Here is an 18,384-nt window from a genome sequence, read left to right as displayed (position 1 = left end):
CTGAGGGTTTTTGCATCTATGTTCATCAAGAATATTGGCCTGTAATTTTCTTTCTTGAAGTGTCCTTATCTTGCTTTAATATGAGTTTAATGCTTGCTTTGATATGAGTTTAAGTTGGAAGTGTTCTCTCATCATTTCTAAATAATAACTCCCCAACTCTGTCTGATTCCAAAGCTAGTAAGTGCTTTTGGCAATTGCTTAACACAGGTCTCAACACTGGTAATAAAAATGGTACCATCGTTTAGGTACCATTATTGTCTGAATTTTTCCAAGAAGGAAATTGAGAAAAGAAGGCTCAGGAGGTTAATTGGTCTAAAAATATGGAGCTGATAAAGGGCAGTGTCAAGACTTCAGCCCAGGTTACTCTGACTCCAATACCTCTGTTCTTAACCTTTATTTACATGATGGATACAATATTGGGTTACGGTTTCTCAATTTTTAAAAAATATTTTTATTGATTTCAGAGAGGAAAGGTGAGGGAGAGAGAGATAGAAACATCAATGCTGGGAATCATTGATTGGCTGGCTCCTGCACACCCCCTACTGGGGGTTGAGCCCGCAACTCGGGCATGTGCCCTTGACTGAACTTGAACCCGGGACCCTTCAGTCCACAGGCCAACACTCTATCCACTGAGCTAAACCAGCTAGGGCAGCTTCTCAATTTTAATAGGATTTTTCAGTCCCTGGATCTTTTCCTTAACAATCATTTTTTTTTTTATCTTGCTAGTACCTGGGACAAAATTAGATAGTATTATGATGACAGTTCATTAAGGTTACTGTTCTTTTTTGTCTTTCAAATAGCAGTATATCATAAAATCAAATATTGATGAGCAGAATTGTGGTTACCAGGGGGCTGGGGGAGAGAATTAGGAGAGTTGTTCAATGGTATAAAGTTATCCTATATAATAAAAGGCTAATAAGCAAATTGTCCCCTTGGGAATTTGACTGACCAGGAGTTCGACTGCTCGGGAGTTCGACTGCTCGCTATGACGTGCGCTGACCACCAGGGGGCGGCACAGTATGAAGGAAGGCCCCAGTTGGCAGCTGGAAGGCCCCAATTGGCCCTGATCACTGGCCAGGCCTAGAGACCCTACCCGTGCACGAGTTTTGTGCACCGGGCCTCTAGTAGTTATATAAGATGAGTAAGTTCCAGAGATCTGTTGAACAATATAGCACCTGTAATTAACAATAAAGTATTGTGTGCTTAAAATTTGTTAAGAAGGTAGATCTCATGTTACCAGTAAATGTTCTCACCAAAACAAAAACAAAGGGACTCAAGGAAACTTTGAGAAGTGATGGATATATTTTTTACATTGATTTTGGTGTTGGTATCACAAATGTATACATATGTCCAAACTTACAAATGATTAATTATGTGCAATTTTTTTTGTATGCCAATTAAACCTCAATAAAAAGGAAAAACGTTGACTGGCTTCTTAATTTAAAAATTCAACAAATGTATTAAGTATGTGTATGTACAGGATACTATGCTAGCTGCTAAGGGAAAACAAAGATGAATTAGGCAGGGAAGCTTCCTTCAAATTGCTTATAATTTGATTTGCAATTTGGACTGCAAATTGAAAAAAGAATCCAAAAAGTTGCTAGAACACAAGAAGAAGGTTTAGAAAAAGAGCTCAGATCTTCATGGATAGGAGAAGACATTTGAACTGGGCCCTGAATAATGGGAAAGATTGGTCATGTAGAGAACATGAGGATGAAGGTGCACCAAGCAAAGGTGACAATGTGAAACAGGTGTGAAGAGTGGAAATCTTGGGGAGCACTTAGGGAGTCATGTTTCTCTCAAGAAGGGGGAAGTAATAAGAGATGTGGCTGGAAAAGCAGTTTCTAATAATACCATGAAGTTCATTAACTACTAAGGAGAGAGTTATTGGAGATAAGAGTTTAGAGGCATGGAGAGGTAACAGTTACTCCATAGTGACAGCCAACAAATCCTGATGGCTTTAACTCTGTCAGGCTCAGCAGGATGGAAGGAGGAAATAAAAATTAAAAACATTTAATGGACAGAATGTATAGCATTTGGCAAGGACAAGATGGAAGTAAAAGAGGAGGTCAGAGATGGTTCAAACTTTGATTTTCAGTTAGGAAGGTATACAAAGAAAATACAGCAAGAGGAATGGATGTCAAAAGCAAGATGATATTTTGGGGACAGGTTAAGAAATAACAGCCAGAAACCATTTTACTAATTAAAAGCACAAAATTATGTTCTGAATCCTACAACTGTGCACGAACATGGGGAATACATGTGGAACCAAAGCAGCAGTATGCAGAGCATATTAAAACACAATTCATATGAAGCAACACCTCTGATGCTGGAGGCTAATTCCAGCATGTCATAAATGCAAGAAGTTCATCAAAAGGGTGGTGGACCTTGAGGCTTCAGCAGGGCTGAAGATACATATTATTGCCTGTTGGAATGGCAGAAGGCATTTCCGCACACCTAAAGATTTGCATATATTATTGCCTGTTGCCAGACAACTGAGGGCATTTTAATCTACATGTTATTGCCTCCTGCCGGCCAAACAACTGAACAGCCGAAGGCAGTTCCCCCAAAACCGACAATGCCTCTGTATACTAAACCTTAGCCTCTGATATGTATATATGCTTTGCCTTAGGGCAATTTGTGTTAATAAAGAGCGAAGGGTCCGAAGATTCAGGAGAACTTGGTTCCTACAGCTAAGCTCCTCTGGCTCCCCCATGGATTACAAATTTATATTATATTTCTAGTCTCTTTATTAATTTACGCCGTAGCGCCTTCTCCAGATTCCTGAACCCTTCCAGATGCCGAGAAACACCCACTGACATTCCTCTGATATATCTAAACCAAGTGACTTTAACTAAACATTTGAATAACAACAGTTGGCTGTCTTTTAAATTTCATCTCCCACTCATCTTAACTTCTCTTCTCAACCCACTATAATCTGACCTCTCCTCCCAGCACTTAACTGAAATTGCACATAAAAAGATTATAAATGATTTTCTCATTGCAAATCCAAAGAGCACTTAAAAATTATTTCTATCAACATTGTATCCTATATAATAAAAGTCTAATATGCAAATCAACTGAATAGTGGAACAACTGGTGGAACGACCAGCTGCTATGACGCACACTGACCATCAGGGGGCAGACGCTCAATGCAGGAGCTGCCCCCAGCCACAAACCCCAGGCCAGCCAAGGCAGGTGCCAGAGGGGGCCCCCCTAAGTTGCCCTGCAGAGGGAGGCGACCAGCAGCGGTGGCAGGGGGTGGGGCCAGCAAGCGGGCAGTGCCAGGTTGGCCAAGGCGGGTGCCAGCAGGGGCTCCCCAACTGCCCCACCGGTTGCCCCAAAGATTGGCCCTGACTGTTGGCCAGGGCTAGGGACCCTACCCGTGCATGATTTCGTGCACCGGGCCTCTAGTTTTGTTATAAAAGTCAAATAGTTCTCCAAAGTATATAAAATAAAAAAGCAGTTCCCAACCATGTCTCCCTATTTCCAATTGTTAGTTCAGAAAGGCAATTATTTTCAACTCTTTTAGAAGCTTCTTCTGAGAACATAATAGGATTATGCCTATTGTTTCTTCATTTTTGTGTGTGTGTTCTGATTGTGTTGGATCTACTCTCTACTGTTCTCTATTCAGAGAAACTCACCTGTATGAACAACATCAATGGGTTTATGAATGGTCCCTTTGGCTTTCAATTGAGTTGTTCTCTAGTTGGGAGAACCTCCCCAAACCTTCCGTCACCTTGCTCCCATTTGGACTGGACACTCTCTAGTTGTCCTGTGACTTCCCATTTCCTGGTTTAATCCTTCAATTTAATGGAATACATCTTACAGTTACTTCCTGATATGACAAATGAAATTTAAATATTTTGAGACTTCAATATTTGAGAAGGTTATACTTCACCCTCACACCAGATTGCTAGATATAGAATTCTAGATGGAATAGTTTTCCTTAGAATTTTAAAGCTGTTTCTCCATTGTCTTCTGGTTTCCAGTGTTGCTGTTGAGATGTCTGAAGCCACTGTGAAATGGGATTCTTTTTATTGAATGTCCCTTGAGAGCCATTGACTTTGCTGCTGGAACAAATGACCTTCTCTTTGGGAACTTTCCTTTGGGCATTTCTTTGACAATTTTCTCCCTTATATTTTCCAAACTATTATAGCTTCTTTAACTCTCTTGTACCTCCTGACCTGAATCTTTAATTTTGTCATTTATCTTCTATTTTATATTTGTTATATTATCTACCATCTACTTTCAAAGAAATTTTTTCTGAATGTTATCTTCTGATTCTTTTGGAACATTTTTTACTTTGTCATATTTTTAATTTTCAAGTAATATTTTTTTTTGTTTTCTGGATGTTCTTTCTTTTGTAGATTCCTATTATTCCATAGATACAGTATCTCTTCTTATTTTGCAAAGATATTAATGTTATGCATTTTCAAACATTTATTTTGCTCCCTATATCCTCAGAGATCCCCCTATTAAAGAAATGCTAGCTATTTTGGTTCTGTCTTTCCATCTTGAAGGCTTTCTTCAACTTACTAGTGATTTGGGGCTCCTGGCTCATACGTTGTATTTAAGGGTGAGAAAACAAAAAGCTGCTTGGAAATTGTGAGGGACAGAGCTAGTTAACTGATGGCTTCATTGTAGGGTGGTCTAGCTGAGCTCTTTTAGTAACTGCTCAGAGAGAAATCCCCCAATAGTATGGCTACCAGTGTTTTTGAGGCACAGCAGAAGCTTGGCAAGGGATCCATGAGTCAGAATGTGGCACTACCTCAATCTCCTTGTTTTTGGTGTACCTCCCTTGCCTCAGGTGTTTCTCCTGCCTCCAAATCTAGTGCCTCCACTAGTAAACTTCTAGACTTCTGCTGGGACAAGGAAGTGGCAATCTCCCAGCTGCATCAGATGTACAAGGAAATTTGGCTTTATAATAGCTCCCTTAAAATTTTTCACTTAGGTCTTCTTCTTCTTCTTTTTTTTTTTTTTTTAGCTCAATTATATTTCCACCTTCAGAAGTACCTGGCATGTCCAATTCCTGTACTTTTTTGGGGGCTGTTGCTCAAATTTACCTTCTTCTAGGTTGTTCCATTCTAGCTGATTTAATAAGTCTCTCTGAAAAGGTGTTCAGAAAGTCGGAATGGACTCCTTATTTTTCTTCCAAAACAAACAGGAACATTCAAAATCCTTCTACTGACCTTTCTGCTGGGCTCAAAGATAGAGTCATTTTTTTTCAAAATATGTATTTTATTGATTTTTTTACAGAGAGGAATGGAGAGGGAGAGGAATAGAGAGTTAGAAACATCAATGAGAGAGAAACATCGATTCAGCTGCCTCCTACACACTCCCCACTGGGGATGTGCCTGAAACCAAGGTGCATGCCCTTGACTGGAATCGACCCTGGGACCCTTCAGTCCACAGGCTGATGCTCTATCCACTGAGCCAAACCGGTTAGGGCGATAGAGTCATTTTTAAAAAGTAGATGTATGATTTGGAGGCCTCACTAAAAATCTGAGTTTAAAGTTTGAACAGAAGGCATTTTGTAGCCCTATTATTTATATTTAGCTTGATCAATCTCCCTCCCCAATCTCAAATATGATGGGAAGCCTGGAAGGGGGAAAAGTTACAAAATATTACCCTGAAAAAGTCACATAGGTGTGTGTTCATACATGCACGTGTCTGGGTATTTTATGTGTATGCACACTTTTTATGTTGGTTGTGGGCAGTCACAGTCTTGTTGCCTGTAGGTATGTTTATGGACAGATAAATATGAGCCCATGGAGTATGAAATTGAGCAGCTTTAAAACATGTCCCCAATTTGTTGGGGAGAGGTGAGGGCTCTACATTCCCTTCTTTTGAATCTGAGATGGCTTTTGTGGCTTGCTGGTAGCTAGTAGAATAAAGTGCAAGTGATGTAGCACGACTTCTTAGGATAAGTCTGAAAAGGCCATGATTCTGGTCCTTTCAGACACTCACTCTGAGGGAAGCCAGATGCCATGTGAGAAGTCTGCCATGCTGGAGGGATTGGGAAGGCTCTGGTTCATAGTCTCAGCTGAGCTTCCAGACAGCCAACAGCCAGCATCAACCGTCAGCCACAGAGTGTACCAGCTTGGATGTCCAGCCCAAATAAGCCTTCCAATGACAGCAGCTGCCGTTGACATCTGATAAAGAGACTCAAACAATAAACTGGCCAAGCAAGCCCTGCCCAATTTCTGAGCCACAAAATCAATAGCAAAATAAACTGGCTACCTAAGCCACCAAGGCTGGCATAGCACATTCACTCACAGAGCAGCAACAGTTACCTAGTTTATCAACCAGTTTAGAACAGAGTGTGAAGCAACAGGAAAGAGATGTGGTAGATAAACGTGCCCAGATAGGGTACAAGCAGAGTGGAAGGACCATAGTACCTACCTTTTGTTTTCTGCAGTGTTCATATGTCCTAACCCTCTCTGCTGTGCCAGTCTTCTCTGCAGATGGTGTAGTTCTAAGGACCAGAGGGAAGAGTGAGTGAGGGGGGTTTAGCAGATTAAAGGAGCCAGAAACCAACATGCATCTCTTCTGTCAGAGAGATGTGAGGACACGTATGTCTGGTCATAACTGTGTCTGGTCATTAGCTGGCTGAGTAGCTAGGGGTTTATCTTGTACAGAGACTGCATGAGGCCATAATGAAGCTATAATGGGTGTCACTAGTAGGTGGCCAATTTAGGGATGACATTGTTGTCAGACTAGAAGTAGTACAATTCATGCCTTCTTAGTATTCAAAGGTCACTTGGTCTACCTCTTTCTATCTAAATATAGCACTTTCATCTTTTCCATCCTTTTTAAACACATATCCATTTATATTATGTGTAACATGTCTCATAAGCAAATTGTGTGTACATTTCAGTTTCTCCTATTTTCTATAGCAGAATGAAATATCCATAAATCATACAGCAAACACATTACAGCAAGTCCCAACGAGCAAGCACTTATCAGATCAGGTTGGTGATGTTCCACTAATTGGCTAATAGCAAGTCATATGGCCAAGCCCACAGTCAATGTGGGACAGGTCTACACAAGGGAGTGGATACCATAAGGCATGATTCATTGGGACCACTACTATAATAGTCTACCACTAACACCCGGCTAGGCCATGGTTTTCAGCAATCTGTTGGGAATGGGTTCTTAGTGAGTAGTTTTTCCAAATCTCACTTCCCAGGACCCCACCCCAAGCCCAGTGAGTCAGAATTTCTTGGGGGTAAGAGATATAGAGGAAGGTGGTGGTAATACCAAGAATTCGAGACTGAAATAACTGCAGAGGATTCCAACACACACGGGGGAATATAGGGTTTCAAAGACAAGAAAGACAGTCTGTGCACTCAAAAAACTTAGTTTCCACAGAGTACATTCTTTAAAAAAAAACCACCAAAAAACATTTCCATTGATATCCGAGAGGGAGACGGAGAGATAGAAACATCAATGTTGAGAGAGAATCACTGATTGGCTGCCTCCTGCATGCCCCCCATCAGGGATGGGGCCCAAAACCTGGGCATGTGCAATGACTGGGAAGGGAATCATGACCTCTTGGCTCAGAGGTCAACGTTCAACCATTGAGCCAAACCGGCCAGGCCAGAGTACATTAATTGTCATTACTATACCAGAGACCTTGAGAATTAAAAGAAAAATTGCTTTCCATGTTTAAGTTAGAGCAGTGGGTCTCAAACTTATGCGTGCATCAGTATTAAGTAGAGGGCCTGTTAAAACACCGACGACTGAGCCCAACTCCCAGTTTCTGATTCAGGAGGTCTGGGTGGAGCACATGAATTTGCAGGTCTAACAAGCTCTGCTGTCCAGGGACCATACTTTGAGAACCACTAGGCAGGGAGGTTTAGTGAATATATTGCACTTACATGTTTACAGCACATCTACTACAACCCAGGGCTTGGTCTGGCTGCAGCAGCAGCAGCAGCAGCGGATATAATAAGGATAGGATTTAGATCTTGATTATACTTGAGCAGATTTAGTCTCTAAGTGGATCTATTCCCTTAATAAGGGAAGCCTAGGTGACAGCAAGACAGGTTCAGATGAAGAGAGAAAGGAAAGCGTGGAGTAGGCGAGTCTGAGCTGAGTCTTGAAAGATGCCTAGAACCTGGACATTTGGAAATAGTGGAGAATCGCGGAATTCTTTGTTTCGGTATAGAGAAATCACACAAACCTTGAGAAAACACCGGGGAAAGGTGTGTGACACTCGCCTCCAGCGCTCCAGCATCAACCATCTGCAAGCTGCTGGCATCGGAACGAGGAAGGGTGTTGTTCTCAGTGTCAAGATGTCAGCCTCAAACCCTCCTTGGGAAGGGGTAGAACTGGCCGCGCCCTCTCTTGGGAGCTCCCAGAGCGGGTGCCTTGGAGACCGAAGTGTCTGTCCGAGGCCACGGTGGGCGCTGGCTTGGCAAAGAGCGCAGCTTGGGCGCTTCAATCTCCCAAACCCTCAGTGGGGTGCTGTGACCCCGCGAGGCTCGGAGCGGTAGCGCGGCTGTCGGGGCGGCCTGGCTGGTACCCTCCCGGCCCACGTCCGGAGAGGGGGGCGCAGGCTGGGGCTCTGTTCGGAAGGAGCCTCGGATTTAGGCAGGGCGCTAGGGCGGGCCGGGTGACAGCTGCACTACCCGGCCGGGCGAGGGGTTCAAAGCTCCCCTTCGCTATTTCCATCCCCAGACTTAAAGGTGACGGACGCCAGCACAACGGGGGCGCGCCCTCTCTGCCTCCATTTCCACGCACCGGAGGGGGTGCGCACGCTGGTGCACGCTCCGCACAACCGAGCGCGGCCCGCGAGTCAGAGGACTACGCCTGCGCGGCCCCGCCCCTCCCGGCCCCGCCCCCTGCCTTGGCCCCGCCCTGTTACCCCTTAAACCACCGCTAGAGGTACTGGCGGCGGCGGCTGCGGCCTGACAGCGCGGCCGCTTCGAGGGCGCGGAAAGCGATCGGGGTGGGAGCGAGCGCTGGGAAAGCCGGCGGGAGGGAAGGGCGGCGCTGGAGGAGGGCGGCGCGTGGCTGACTCATCCCCCTGGAAAGGCAGATCGACAGGCACCAACCCCGCCGAGCCCGCCTGCCCGCGCCGCTCCTGCTCCGCGCGGGAGGCGCCCGCCCGTCCCCGCCCGCCCCCCCGCCCAGCCCGATCGCCTCGCACAAAGTTTGTCTCGGCAGAGGGACCGGAGCCGCCGCGGGCCTTTTGGAAGGGGTCGGGGACGGAAGAGAACGCGGGAGCCGTGCGGGCCCGGGGAGTGCATGGTGCCCGGCGCCTCGGCTGCCCGTCTGGAGGACATCGGGGCGGGGTCGGCGGAGCCCAGCTCTTTCTAGCCTCAGCCTCGCCCGAGATCGCCCTCCCGGACTGCCGCGGGGGTCCCCGCGCCCCAGCCCGCCATGTCCCGGCTGCTGCCGCTGCTGCGGAGCCGGACCGCGCGCAGCCTGAGGCCGGGCCCGGCCGCCGCCGCGGCGCCCCGCCTGCCGTCCTGGTGTGGCTGCGGGCGGGGGCTGCTGGCGATCGCGTTCCCCGGAGGCTCCCCCGGCGGCCCCCGGGCGCTGGGCACCCACCCCAAGGAGCCCATGGAGGCGCTGAACACGGCGCAGGGCGCGCGCGACTTCATCTACAGCCTGCACTCCACCGAGAGGAGCTGCCTGCTCAAGGAGCTGCACCGCTTCGAGTCCATTGCCATCGCCCAAGGTAAAGGGGATGGAGAGGGGGGTCAGCCCGGGGGCCTGGCGCCCTCCCCTGCCCCGCCTGCCCCGCGAGCCCTGCCGCCCCTCGGCCTGGGACCCCAGCCATCGCCGCCGCCGCCCCACCCGCCGGCCCCCCTCGCCGGCCTGGCCCGGCGCCTGGGACGTCCGAGGTGGGGGGAACTTTCCGCCTCTTGAGTGTGCCCGGGGCAGGTGGGACCGGAGCCGATCTAGCCTGGCAGCCAGGGCCCACGCTGGGCTGGCTGGTTCCTCCCCAGTCTCCGAAGCCCGAGCTTCAGCCCAAATGGCCAGCCGATCCTGTTTTGATTTTGTTTTGATTTGCTGTGTGCCTCCCCTTCCCCAGCCCCCTTGTCACTCGAGGCTTTCGTGTGAACCAGCAGCCGCGCAGGTGGCATGCCTGCTTCCCCCGAAAGTGCTGCGAAGCCGAGAGGAAGAAACTTTCTTGAATGGTCGTGGAACGAAGATGTCTGGGGGCCCAAAAGAAGGGATGTTGCTTCCTAAGGCAGAGATGCCCTCGGCTGCTTGTTTGCACACACATCTAGTTTCATTTGAGCAGCGGAAGGGAACATTTCCCCGGGAAATGGAAAGAATGGATCAAACCAGCAACTGCAGATACATACTTGCAAGCCCATATTAAGTTCGGTGCTTCGCGAGTTAAACTCCAGTTTTTGTTGTTTCCCCAGAGGTTGAAAGAATGAAGTAAACAAGAAGGTATTTTTCTGAGAATCTGTGGCTCTACAAGAAAAAGCAGACTTCTGCTCAAAAGTAATCTGCAACGGTGAAAGCAAAGCTATTTTTAAGCCAACACGTTAAAATAGGATATTTTTGCAACCAGTGCAGCATGCTGGTAGGTCAGAATTTGAGTCCAGCTGCAAAAGCTAACAATTCATAAAATCAAAGGGATGAAAGGAGCAAAAGATAAAATCATTCCGTCTTAAAATATTTGCCATTTAAATATGGTAGTATAGACAAAATACATTGCTACTATTTTATATTACATTCTGATGTGTTTGAACATTAAAAGTTTACACACACACACCCCCAAAGTTGGTGGGTACATAATCATTCTGTAGATTCCTTAAGTTTACAGCATATTGCTTTGGAAGACGGTATTTGATTTGCCACAGGCACTTGAAGGTGTTTCTTTGGCCTATGCACAGGAATGGAGGAGAGATTTATCTACCTCTATATGACTTACCTATACTACTTCTTCAAAAACTTTTTATTAGTTGTATCTTTTTAAAAATATATATTTTTATTGATTTCAGAGAGGAAGGGAGAGGAAGAGAGAGATAGAAACATCAGTGGTAAGAGAGAATCATTGATAGCTGCCTCCTGCATACCCCACGCTGAGGATTGAGCCTGCAACCCGGCATATGCCCTGACTGGGAATCTAACCGTGACCTTTTGGCTTAATTGTATCTTTTAACCACTCCCCTCCCTCCCCACTAAATTCAGGGAATTGTGGACCAATTTATACTATTGGGTGATTCAAGACAGTGTCCACCCACAGTGCTTTTACAGGAAAAATGTCACATTGCAATCAATTCATTTTTTTAATGTATAATCACATTATATTAAATCATAATCAAATGCTAGCATATTTTGTAAGCTATGTGTGTACTCAGTATGTGGTTTTAAAATATTCAGTTCTAAAAATGAGCTCCTTGATACAATAGCCACTCACATGCTGAAGTTCTCCATGGGCAAGACTATTTGAACACACATTTGACCTGTCTAAGTAATTTCTTGGAAATTCTATATTATCATTGTTACAAGATTGAAGGGCCCTATTAATATAATTTTATGACAATTCTTGAAAAAGCATGTCCTGGGTAAATTTTACTTCATACCTATTGCACATTGCAATAGATATGCTGCATTTTACAATGAAGATAGTATTTTGAAGTTTAACATAGTTTTATGTATGCTGGAAAGGACCTATAAACTTCAGTCAATGGAGATTAGTTAGATCAATTATACTTAATAAGTATGAATGTTATATGAGAAAGAATGCTTATCTCCTATTTATAAGCTAAAGAACTTCAAAGTTTAAGTAAACTATTTTTGCCAATGTTGATGACTAAATTATTGCTCTTTGACTCAAATGACACTTAAGTGATGCTACTGGTTTCATTTTTAAGACAGTTTTAATGTTCTTTATTGTTTTCAATATCAATACATATAGTTACTATGGAGATAACTGGAATCGAATCGTTACTAATAAATTACCTTATTCATTATTATGTTGCAAATGAATGCAGCTCATTACATTGCTGAAATCAACATTTCTTTTCCCAGACAAACAAAAAATTCCTGTTTTTCTTTTATTGTTGCTTTTTCAATACCCGATTCACGTATTAAATGTGTGTGTGTACTTAGTGGATTTTCTAATGAAATAAATTTTTGTTAAAAGGGCTTTTTCTTATTGTAGGGAATCTTATGTGTTCCTGGGAAGGTTTCTTGTATGATATTATGACATGTTTTGGATTTGGTGTGGAAACATTACAAGAAAAAAATCATCCATGCTTTGATATGTCAGTGGAATCTACTGCTGAAATTTGGTACTTTTGCCCTTATCTTCCTTATGAGTTTATCAGTAGGCAAGTGATATAGTCTGTGACAAGATAAAGCATTAGATTCATAAAATTGATTTATAATAGATAACCCCTACTTTGTGGGATGTCTTATCATAGCTACTTAGGATACTGAGATTTTTAAATTACAAACTGATTTCCTCCCCAATTTAAAAAAAGTTGGTATTCTCAATTTACCTGCTCAACCTGGTCTTTTTCCAGAAACAGTTCATATCCTCAGATAGTACATTGTTATTTGATTGTTTTTACAAGTAGGGCTGGCAAGCTGCCATCATTACAGTTGCCTTTAATTTTAGCCAAGATTTTCAAACAAATTTGTCTCCCACTTTATGCAATTACAATTTCTATTTATAATTATTTTTAAAAACTGGTTCTAGGACCCTCATGGGTACCAAAATCTGTGGATGCTCAAGCCCCCTCTATAAAATGGCATGCTATTTGCATATGACCTATGCCCATCATCCCTGTGTACTTCAAATCCTCTCTAGATTACTTCTCATGCAATGTAAATGCTATGTTAATAGTTGTTACAGTATACTGTATTGTTTAGGGAATAATGACAAGAAAAAAAAAAGTCTGTACATGTTCAGTACAGACGTAACCATCCTAGGCCTAACTACTTTGTACATGACAGCAACCGTAACTCCCTACCCGCGCCCCCCCCCCCCGAATATTTTTTATCTTTGATTGGTTGAATCCCCAGATGCAGAGCCTGCAGATACTATGGGCCGAATGTACAGCAATTTGGTTTTTGAAGGATGGGCAGTGGTATTGCTCATTGTATTAGTTGTACATTGCTGTATTACAAACACCCCTAACTATAATGGCTTAAAACAAACAGGTATTGTCTCACAGCTTCAGGAATCCTGGAGCAGCTTCGTGAGATGTTTCTGACTCGAGTCTCATAAAGTTGTAATCAAGCTTTCAGCTGTGGCTGCATCGTTTGACATCTTGACTGGGGTTGGAAGATCCATTCCCAAAAAGGCTCATTCACTCAGCGGTAGGCTGGAAGTCTCAATTTCCTGCCATGCGGGCCACCCCCCAGGGCCACCTAAGTGTTCTCAAGGCGTGGCAGTTGGCTCCCTCCAGGACAAGAGATTACATAGTCTAAATTGGAAGCCACAGTCTCTTATTACCCAGTCTTAGAAGAGATAGTCCATCTCTTTTCGTAGGAGGGTACTGTACTGGGTGTAAAACCGGGAGGCGGAAGTCGTTGGGTGGATCTCAGAGGCTGCCTTCCACACTTATTTAAGGTGTTGTAATTAATGTTTGCTGGAGAATTACATAGAGATAAGAGTTGGCTTTGGGGAAGGCGCAGCAAAAGATTTGATTTGGAAAAAAAAAAAAGGAGCTTCTTGGGGAATATTTTTGTTAAATATGTACTTAAGTATTTTAAAAATGAGATTCTTTTGACATATAACAAGAGATATATTGCAGTGAACAGAGCAGTTTTTCTATCAATGTTAGATCTTTTTAAAAAAATATATATATATATATTTTTATTGATTTCAGGGAGGAAGAGTGAGGGAGAGATAGAAACATCAGTGGTGAGAGAGAATCATTGATTGGCTGCCTCCTGCACGCCCCACACTGGGGATGGAGCCCGAAACCTGGGCATGTGTCCTGACGGGGAATCAAACTCTGACCTCCTGGTTCTTAGGTCGACACTCAACCACTGAGCCAAGCAGGCTTTCAATGTTAGATCTTAATTAGCTTGCATTTTTTCTTTTTCGCCATATTAAGTGGTAATTGTGTACATTTAGGTTTTTTGTGGGTTTTTTTTTACCATTTATCTACATCCACATAGGCACACCATATATATAATTCTAAACTACGTATAATCTTGTAGTTCCTCACCTTTTGTGATTACTTAAGTAGATGAGGAGCTTCGTTTTAAGAACTTGCCATATAGTAGAAGGGCTTTGTCAAATGAAAGGCTGCAAGATAAAAAGCTGATATTAAAGTGGATATCTAGAATACTTAAAAACAAGATTTTTCATGGCGCTATGACCCAGTAGGGATCTTGGACTCTTAAAGAAAGTATCTCCATTTTTCTCAGCCTATTGTTCAGGATTATGGGAGAAAATAGCCACTCTGTTAAGGTATTAACTTCTGGGATGAATTGGAGATAATTTCAGCTTTTGCTGAAAGAGAATGAGAACAAGGGTAAGGAAAGCAATTCATACTCTAAATTCAGATGCGTGAATAAAGATATTTCAGTGCCTTCCCTGAAATAGTATAAGAGGAACAAGGGAAGTAGCCCCAACTAGACACAGCAAGAAGAGAAGAGCCAGGGTGAGGATGTGAAGTGTGAATTGAGTCAGGAGGAGTGAGAGATATCTAAGAAGCTTGAGAGCTTCTATATCTTGGGCCTAGATAAGTTAAAACGAAGCTTTGCCACAATCAATTATTTTACTAATATGGAAAGAACCTAATATATCAGTATATCCCAACAAGCTTAATTCTGAATACTTTAGAGTTATTGGGCATGTTGGAGTGGCCTCTATTACTAGGGATTACTGCCAGTAAAGAACAGATAACACAAATAAGATTTTTTTTTTCCATTATAAAATGGATATATGCTATTTAACAGTCTTTAATCATCACTGACTGTTACATATAACTTGATGTCCAGAGTTACATGTGATTTAAAACAACAACCATTCTATTATATCTTTTGATTTTTGTGGATCAGGAGTATAATCAGGGCTCAGCTGGATAATTCACCTGGTTCATGTGGTATCTATAGAGGTCACTCTGTAGAATTCAGCTGGAAGATGGGCTGATTACAGAGTCCAAGATGGTTCCGCTCACGTCTGGCACTTTGGTGGAGATGGCGGGAAGGCTGGGCTCCACCTCAACCGGTGGCCAGAGTAGGTGCATGTGACCTCAGCAGCGTATCAATCTCAGCATGCTGTAATAGCTAAGTGATAGACCACGGTCCCAGAGAAAATGTTCCAAGAAAGCTAGTTAGAAACTTTAAGACTTTATATTGGTTTCATATTGCTGCTATAACAGATTACCACAAATTTAGTGGTTTAAAATAATACAAGTTTATTTTCTTAGCAGTCTGGAGTTTTGAAGTCCAAAATGAGACTTAAGGGGCTAATAAAAGCATCAGCAAGCTTCCTTCCTGGAGGCTCCATAGGAGAAGCTCTTCCTTGTCTCTCTTCCAGCGTTTGCCATTCCTTGGTTCCTGTCCACATCACTCTGATCTCTGTTTTTGATTGTTATGTCATCTCCTTCATTGACCTTTTCTTGCCTCCCCATTATAGTGACCCCCGAGATCACATTTAGGCCCTGGATAATCACATTCTCTCAACATCCTAATTTAATCACATCTGCAAAATCTCCTTTGCCATACAAGGTAACATACTCCAAAGTTGGAGGATTGGGTATGGACATTATTCAACCTTCCACCCGACTTGTTATGACCTAGCTTTGGAAGTCCCAGAATGTCACTGCTGCTGGTTGAGCAAGTCACTAAGACCAGTCTGGATTCAAGGGAAGGGAAATTAGGAAGAGGTATTCCATGTAGATGGCCATGCTTAATAGTCGTAATTTATTACTTTCTATCAGTGCATTTAAAAAAAGAATAAATTTCTGTTGGAAATCTTGTATTACATCTTTCTCTATTAATACATACCATTAACATATTGGGTTTTGTTTATTTTAAGAAATTTGAACATTAGTTCTTATGCTGAGTGCTAGTGCAGTGATTTCTTTTATATATTAGGCTACGTGGGACTCCCTCCTCCATGTCAGGATTTCTCAGCATTGGCACTGTTGACATTTTGGGCTGGATACTTCCTTGTTGTGGGGGCTGTCATCCACAGTGGATTTTCAGCAGTGTCCCTGTCCTCTACCCACTAGATGACAGAGCACCCTTGTACCCACCTCACCCCAATTCTGGCAACCAAAAATGTTTCCAAACATTGCCGAATGTTCCATGGAGAAGGTGTGGGGTGGGGGGAAGAGGAGGAGGGTAGCAAAATTGACCTGGTCAAGAGCCATTGCTTTATATGAAATGCTGTAAGCTGCTGCTGCTTCAATCCTCTACCTTGCCTCTCCTCTTCTATCATACATGGATACTTGCTGTTATCAGTGTATTCTCTTTGCTTCTTGCTCATTGCTTTATTTTACATTTATTTGTCTCTGGATAAGGTCAGAGGATAACTCCTTACTTCCCTATCAAACTCCTAATCTCTCTATCAAATAAATGAGCTTTGTGATAACTGTTTTCCTTGATTGCGATGTCTCTTAATTTTCTAAGTTCTTGACTAAATTCTAAATATTAGATACTTAGAAAATATGGCTTCAGGTAAGTTGAACACTGCTAGAGTGTTTGATTCACTAGTAATTAATTTGGTGTTGTTCATCTCAGTAGTCACTTATTGCTAACTTAAGCAATCATGACAAGCAAGTTTTTATAAACAAAGTTGTGGATAGGAAAATTGAAATAATATAAAGTCTGCTACTTTACAGGGGCATCCAGAAGGTCAGTTGCAACTAAAGATAGTGGGTGTTTTTAAATGTTGGGGATGATCTGATATTGAACCATTAATAGTTTCAGTTTTTCTAAAAATAGGGATGAGTTTGCATAACCACACTTTTGACTGGTTTTCTTTGGCACGTCAGTGAAAAGCTAACTGGAACAAATAAAAACCAATCCCTGAGTGAAAAATTTACTAGCATTTTTCTCAAGTCAGCTGAATTAATTAGTATGTAGGTTTATAGGACTCTTCCCTATAAACCTCATAGGTTTGACTCATAGGTTTATGTCTGCTTTAAGTTAATGAAAACAACCACATTAGAAACAAGAAGTTCGATGTTAAAATGTAATAACTTAGTTACCTCAGATCTTCTGGTAAATGAGAGATCTTCTAGACAAAGGACTTTGCAGGTCACGAGATGTCATTCCTCTTAAGCTCTTAAGCATTTACTTTGATAGCTTTTGTTGGAAGCATTTTTCTCTGCCTTAATGAAAGTATAATGAGCACAATTTAGCTTCTGCTAGATGCCAGAGTTCTTAAATACTGTATTTTAATACAGTAATATTTTGGGGGGCTACTTCTATTTGTAGATATACTACTAGTCATCACACCACATGCCATTCCAGTTGGCAGGCTCTTTAGACTCTGTCATATAGTGGTAGTGAAATGTGCTGGACTTATAGTAACCCTCCCCCATCCCTCAGTGCCTGCAGACTATTCTACGCTGTTCTCATTCATCCCTTGTGGTTGTGGTAAACTCTTTTCTGCTGTGTAAGGAGGTTTGCTTCTTGGCATCTTTTTTATTATTTTTAATGTCTGCTCTTTGTTACTCTTCCATGTGTTTTTTCTTTCTTTTCTTTTTCTTTCATTCTCATTTTGTTTTTGATCCCCCTATGCTTCTCAATAGGGTTTAATCCTGATATATGTTTCAAGGTCATAGACCACTATCCTTCTTTGTCTTTCCAGCTAGCCAATTGCTTCTATCACATTATTGATCTTTGATGCTCAGATCTCACATTGAAGATATTGTGAGTACTTTTGCTAATATCTGTATTTTGGCTGTTCAGAGGATCATTGTTTTAAGCACCTGATTAACTGAGATATTACTATTTTGGGATCTTAAAGTTTCAGGGAAATTTATATTAGAACTAGTGGCCCGGTGCACAAAATTTGTGCATGTTGGCGGGGGGGGGGGGGGGGGGGGAAGGGTGTCCCTCAGCCCGGCCTGGCCTGCACCCTCTCCTATCTGGGACCCCTCAGGGGATGTCCCACTGCCAGTTTAGGCCCGATCCGCTTCTAACCACTCACCTGCCTGCCTGCCTGATTGCCCCTAACCACTCTGCCTGCCACCTGCTCGCCCCCACTCCACCCCCCCCCCCCCCGCTGGCCTTCTCGCCCCCAACTGTCCCACTTGCCAGCCTGATCGCCCCCAACTGCCCTCCCCCCCGCCGCCGGCCTGATCACTCCCAACTGCCCTCCCCTCCTGGCCTGATCACCCCTAACCACCTCTGCCTCAGCCCTGCCACCATGGCTTTGTCTGGAAGGACGTCCGGAAGGTCTCCCAGTCTAATTAGCATATTACCCTTTTA

General features: G+C 43.3%; 1 protein-coding gene and 1 long non-coding RNA gene across 2 annotated transcripts in view; one reads left to right on the top strand and one right to left on the bottom strand.

Moving 5' to 3' along the window:
• Nucleotides 1-4,560: 4,560 nt before the first annotated feature.
• On the bottom strand, nt 4,561-8,784 carry LOC307114251. Its single transcript, XR_013814963.1, has 3 exons — nt 8,189-8,784; nt 6,406-6,478; nt 4,561-6,155 (listed from the first exon to the last, which is right to left on the bottom strand). It is a non-coding gene; the product is annotated as an uncharacterized lncRNA (long non-coding RNA).
• A 117-nt stretch (nt 8,785-8,901) lies between these two features.
• The window catches only part of TMEM65 (transmembrane protein 65), a 41,817-nt gene continuing 32,334 nt past the window's right edge, over nt 8,902-18,384 (top strand). The window contains exon 1 of the mRNA XM_079796743.1: nt 8,902-9,691. Within this exon, the coding sequence (XP_079652869.1) occupies nt 9,391-9,691 (301 nt within the window). The 5' untranslated portion in view covers nt 8,902-9,390. The remainder of the gene's footprint in view (nt 9,692-18,384) is intronic.

This window comes from Cnephaeus nilssonii, assembly GCF_951640355.1.
Source record: "Cnephaeus nilssonii genome assembly, chromosome: 18".
Lineage (NCBI taxonomy): Eukaryota > Metazoa > Chordata > Mammalia > Chiroptera > Vespertilionidae > Cnephaeus > Cnephaeus nilssonii.
This window is presented reverse-complemented; position numbering and strand designations above follow the sequence as displayed.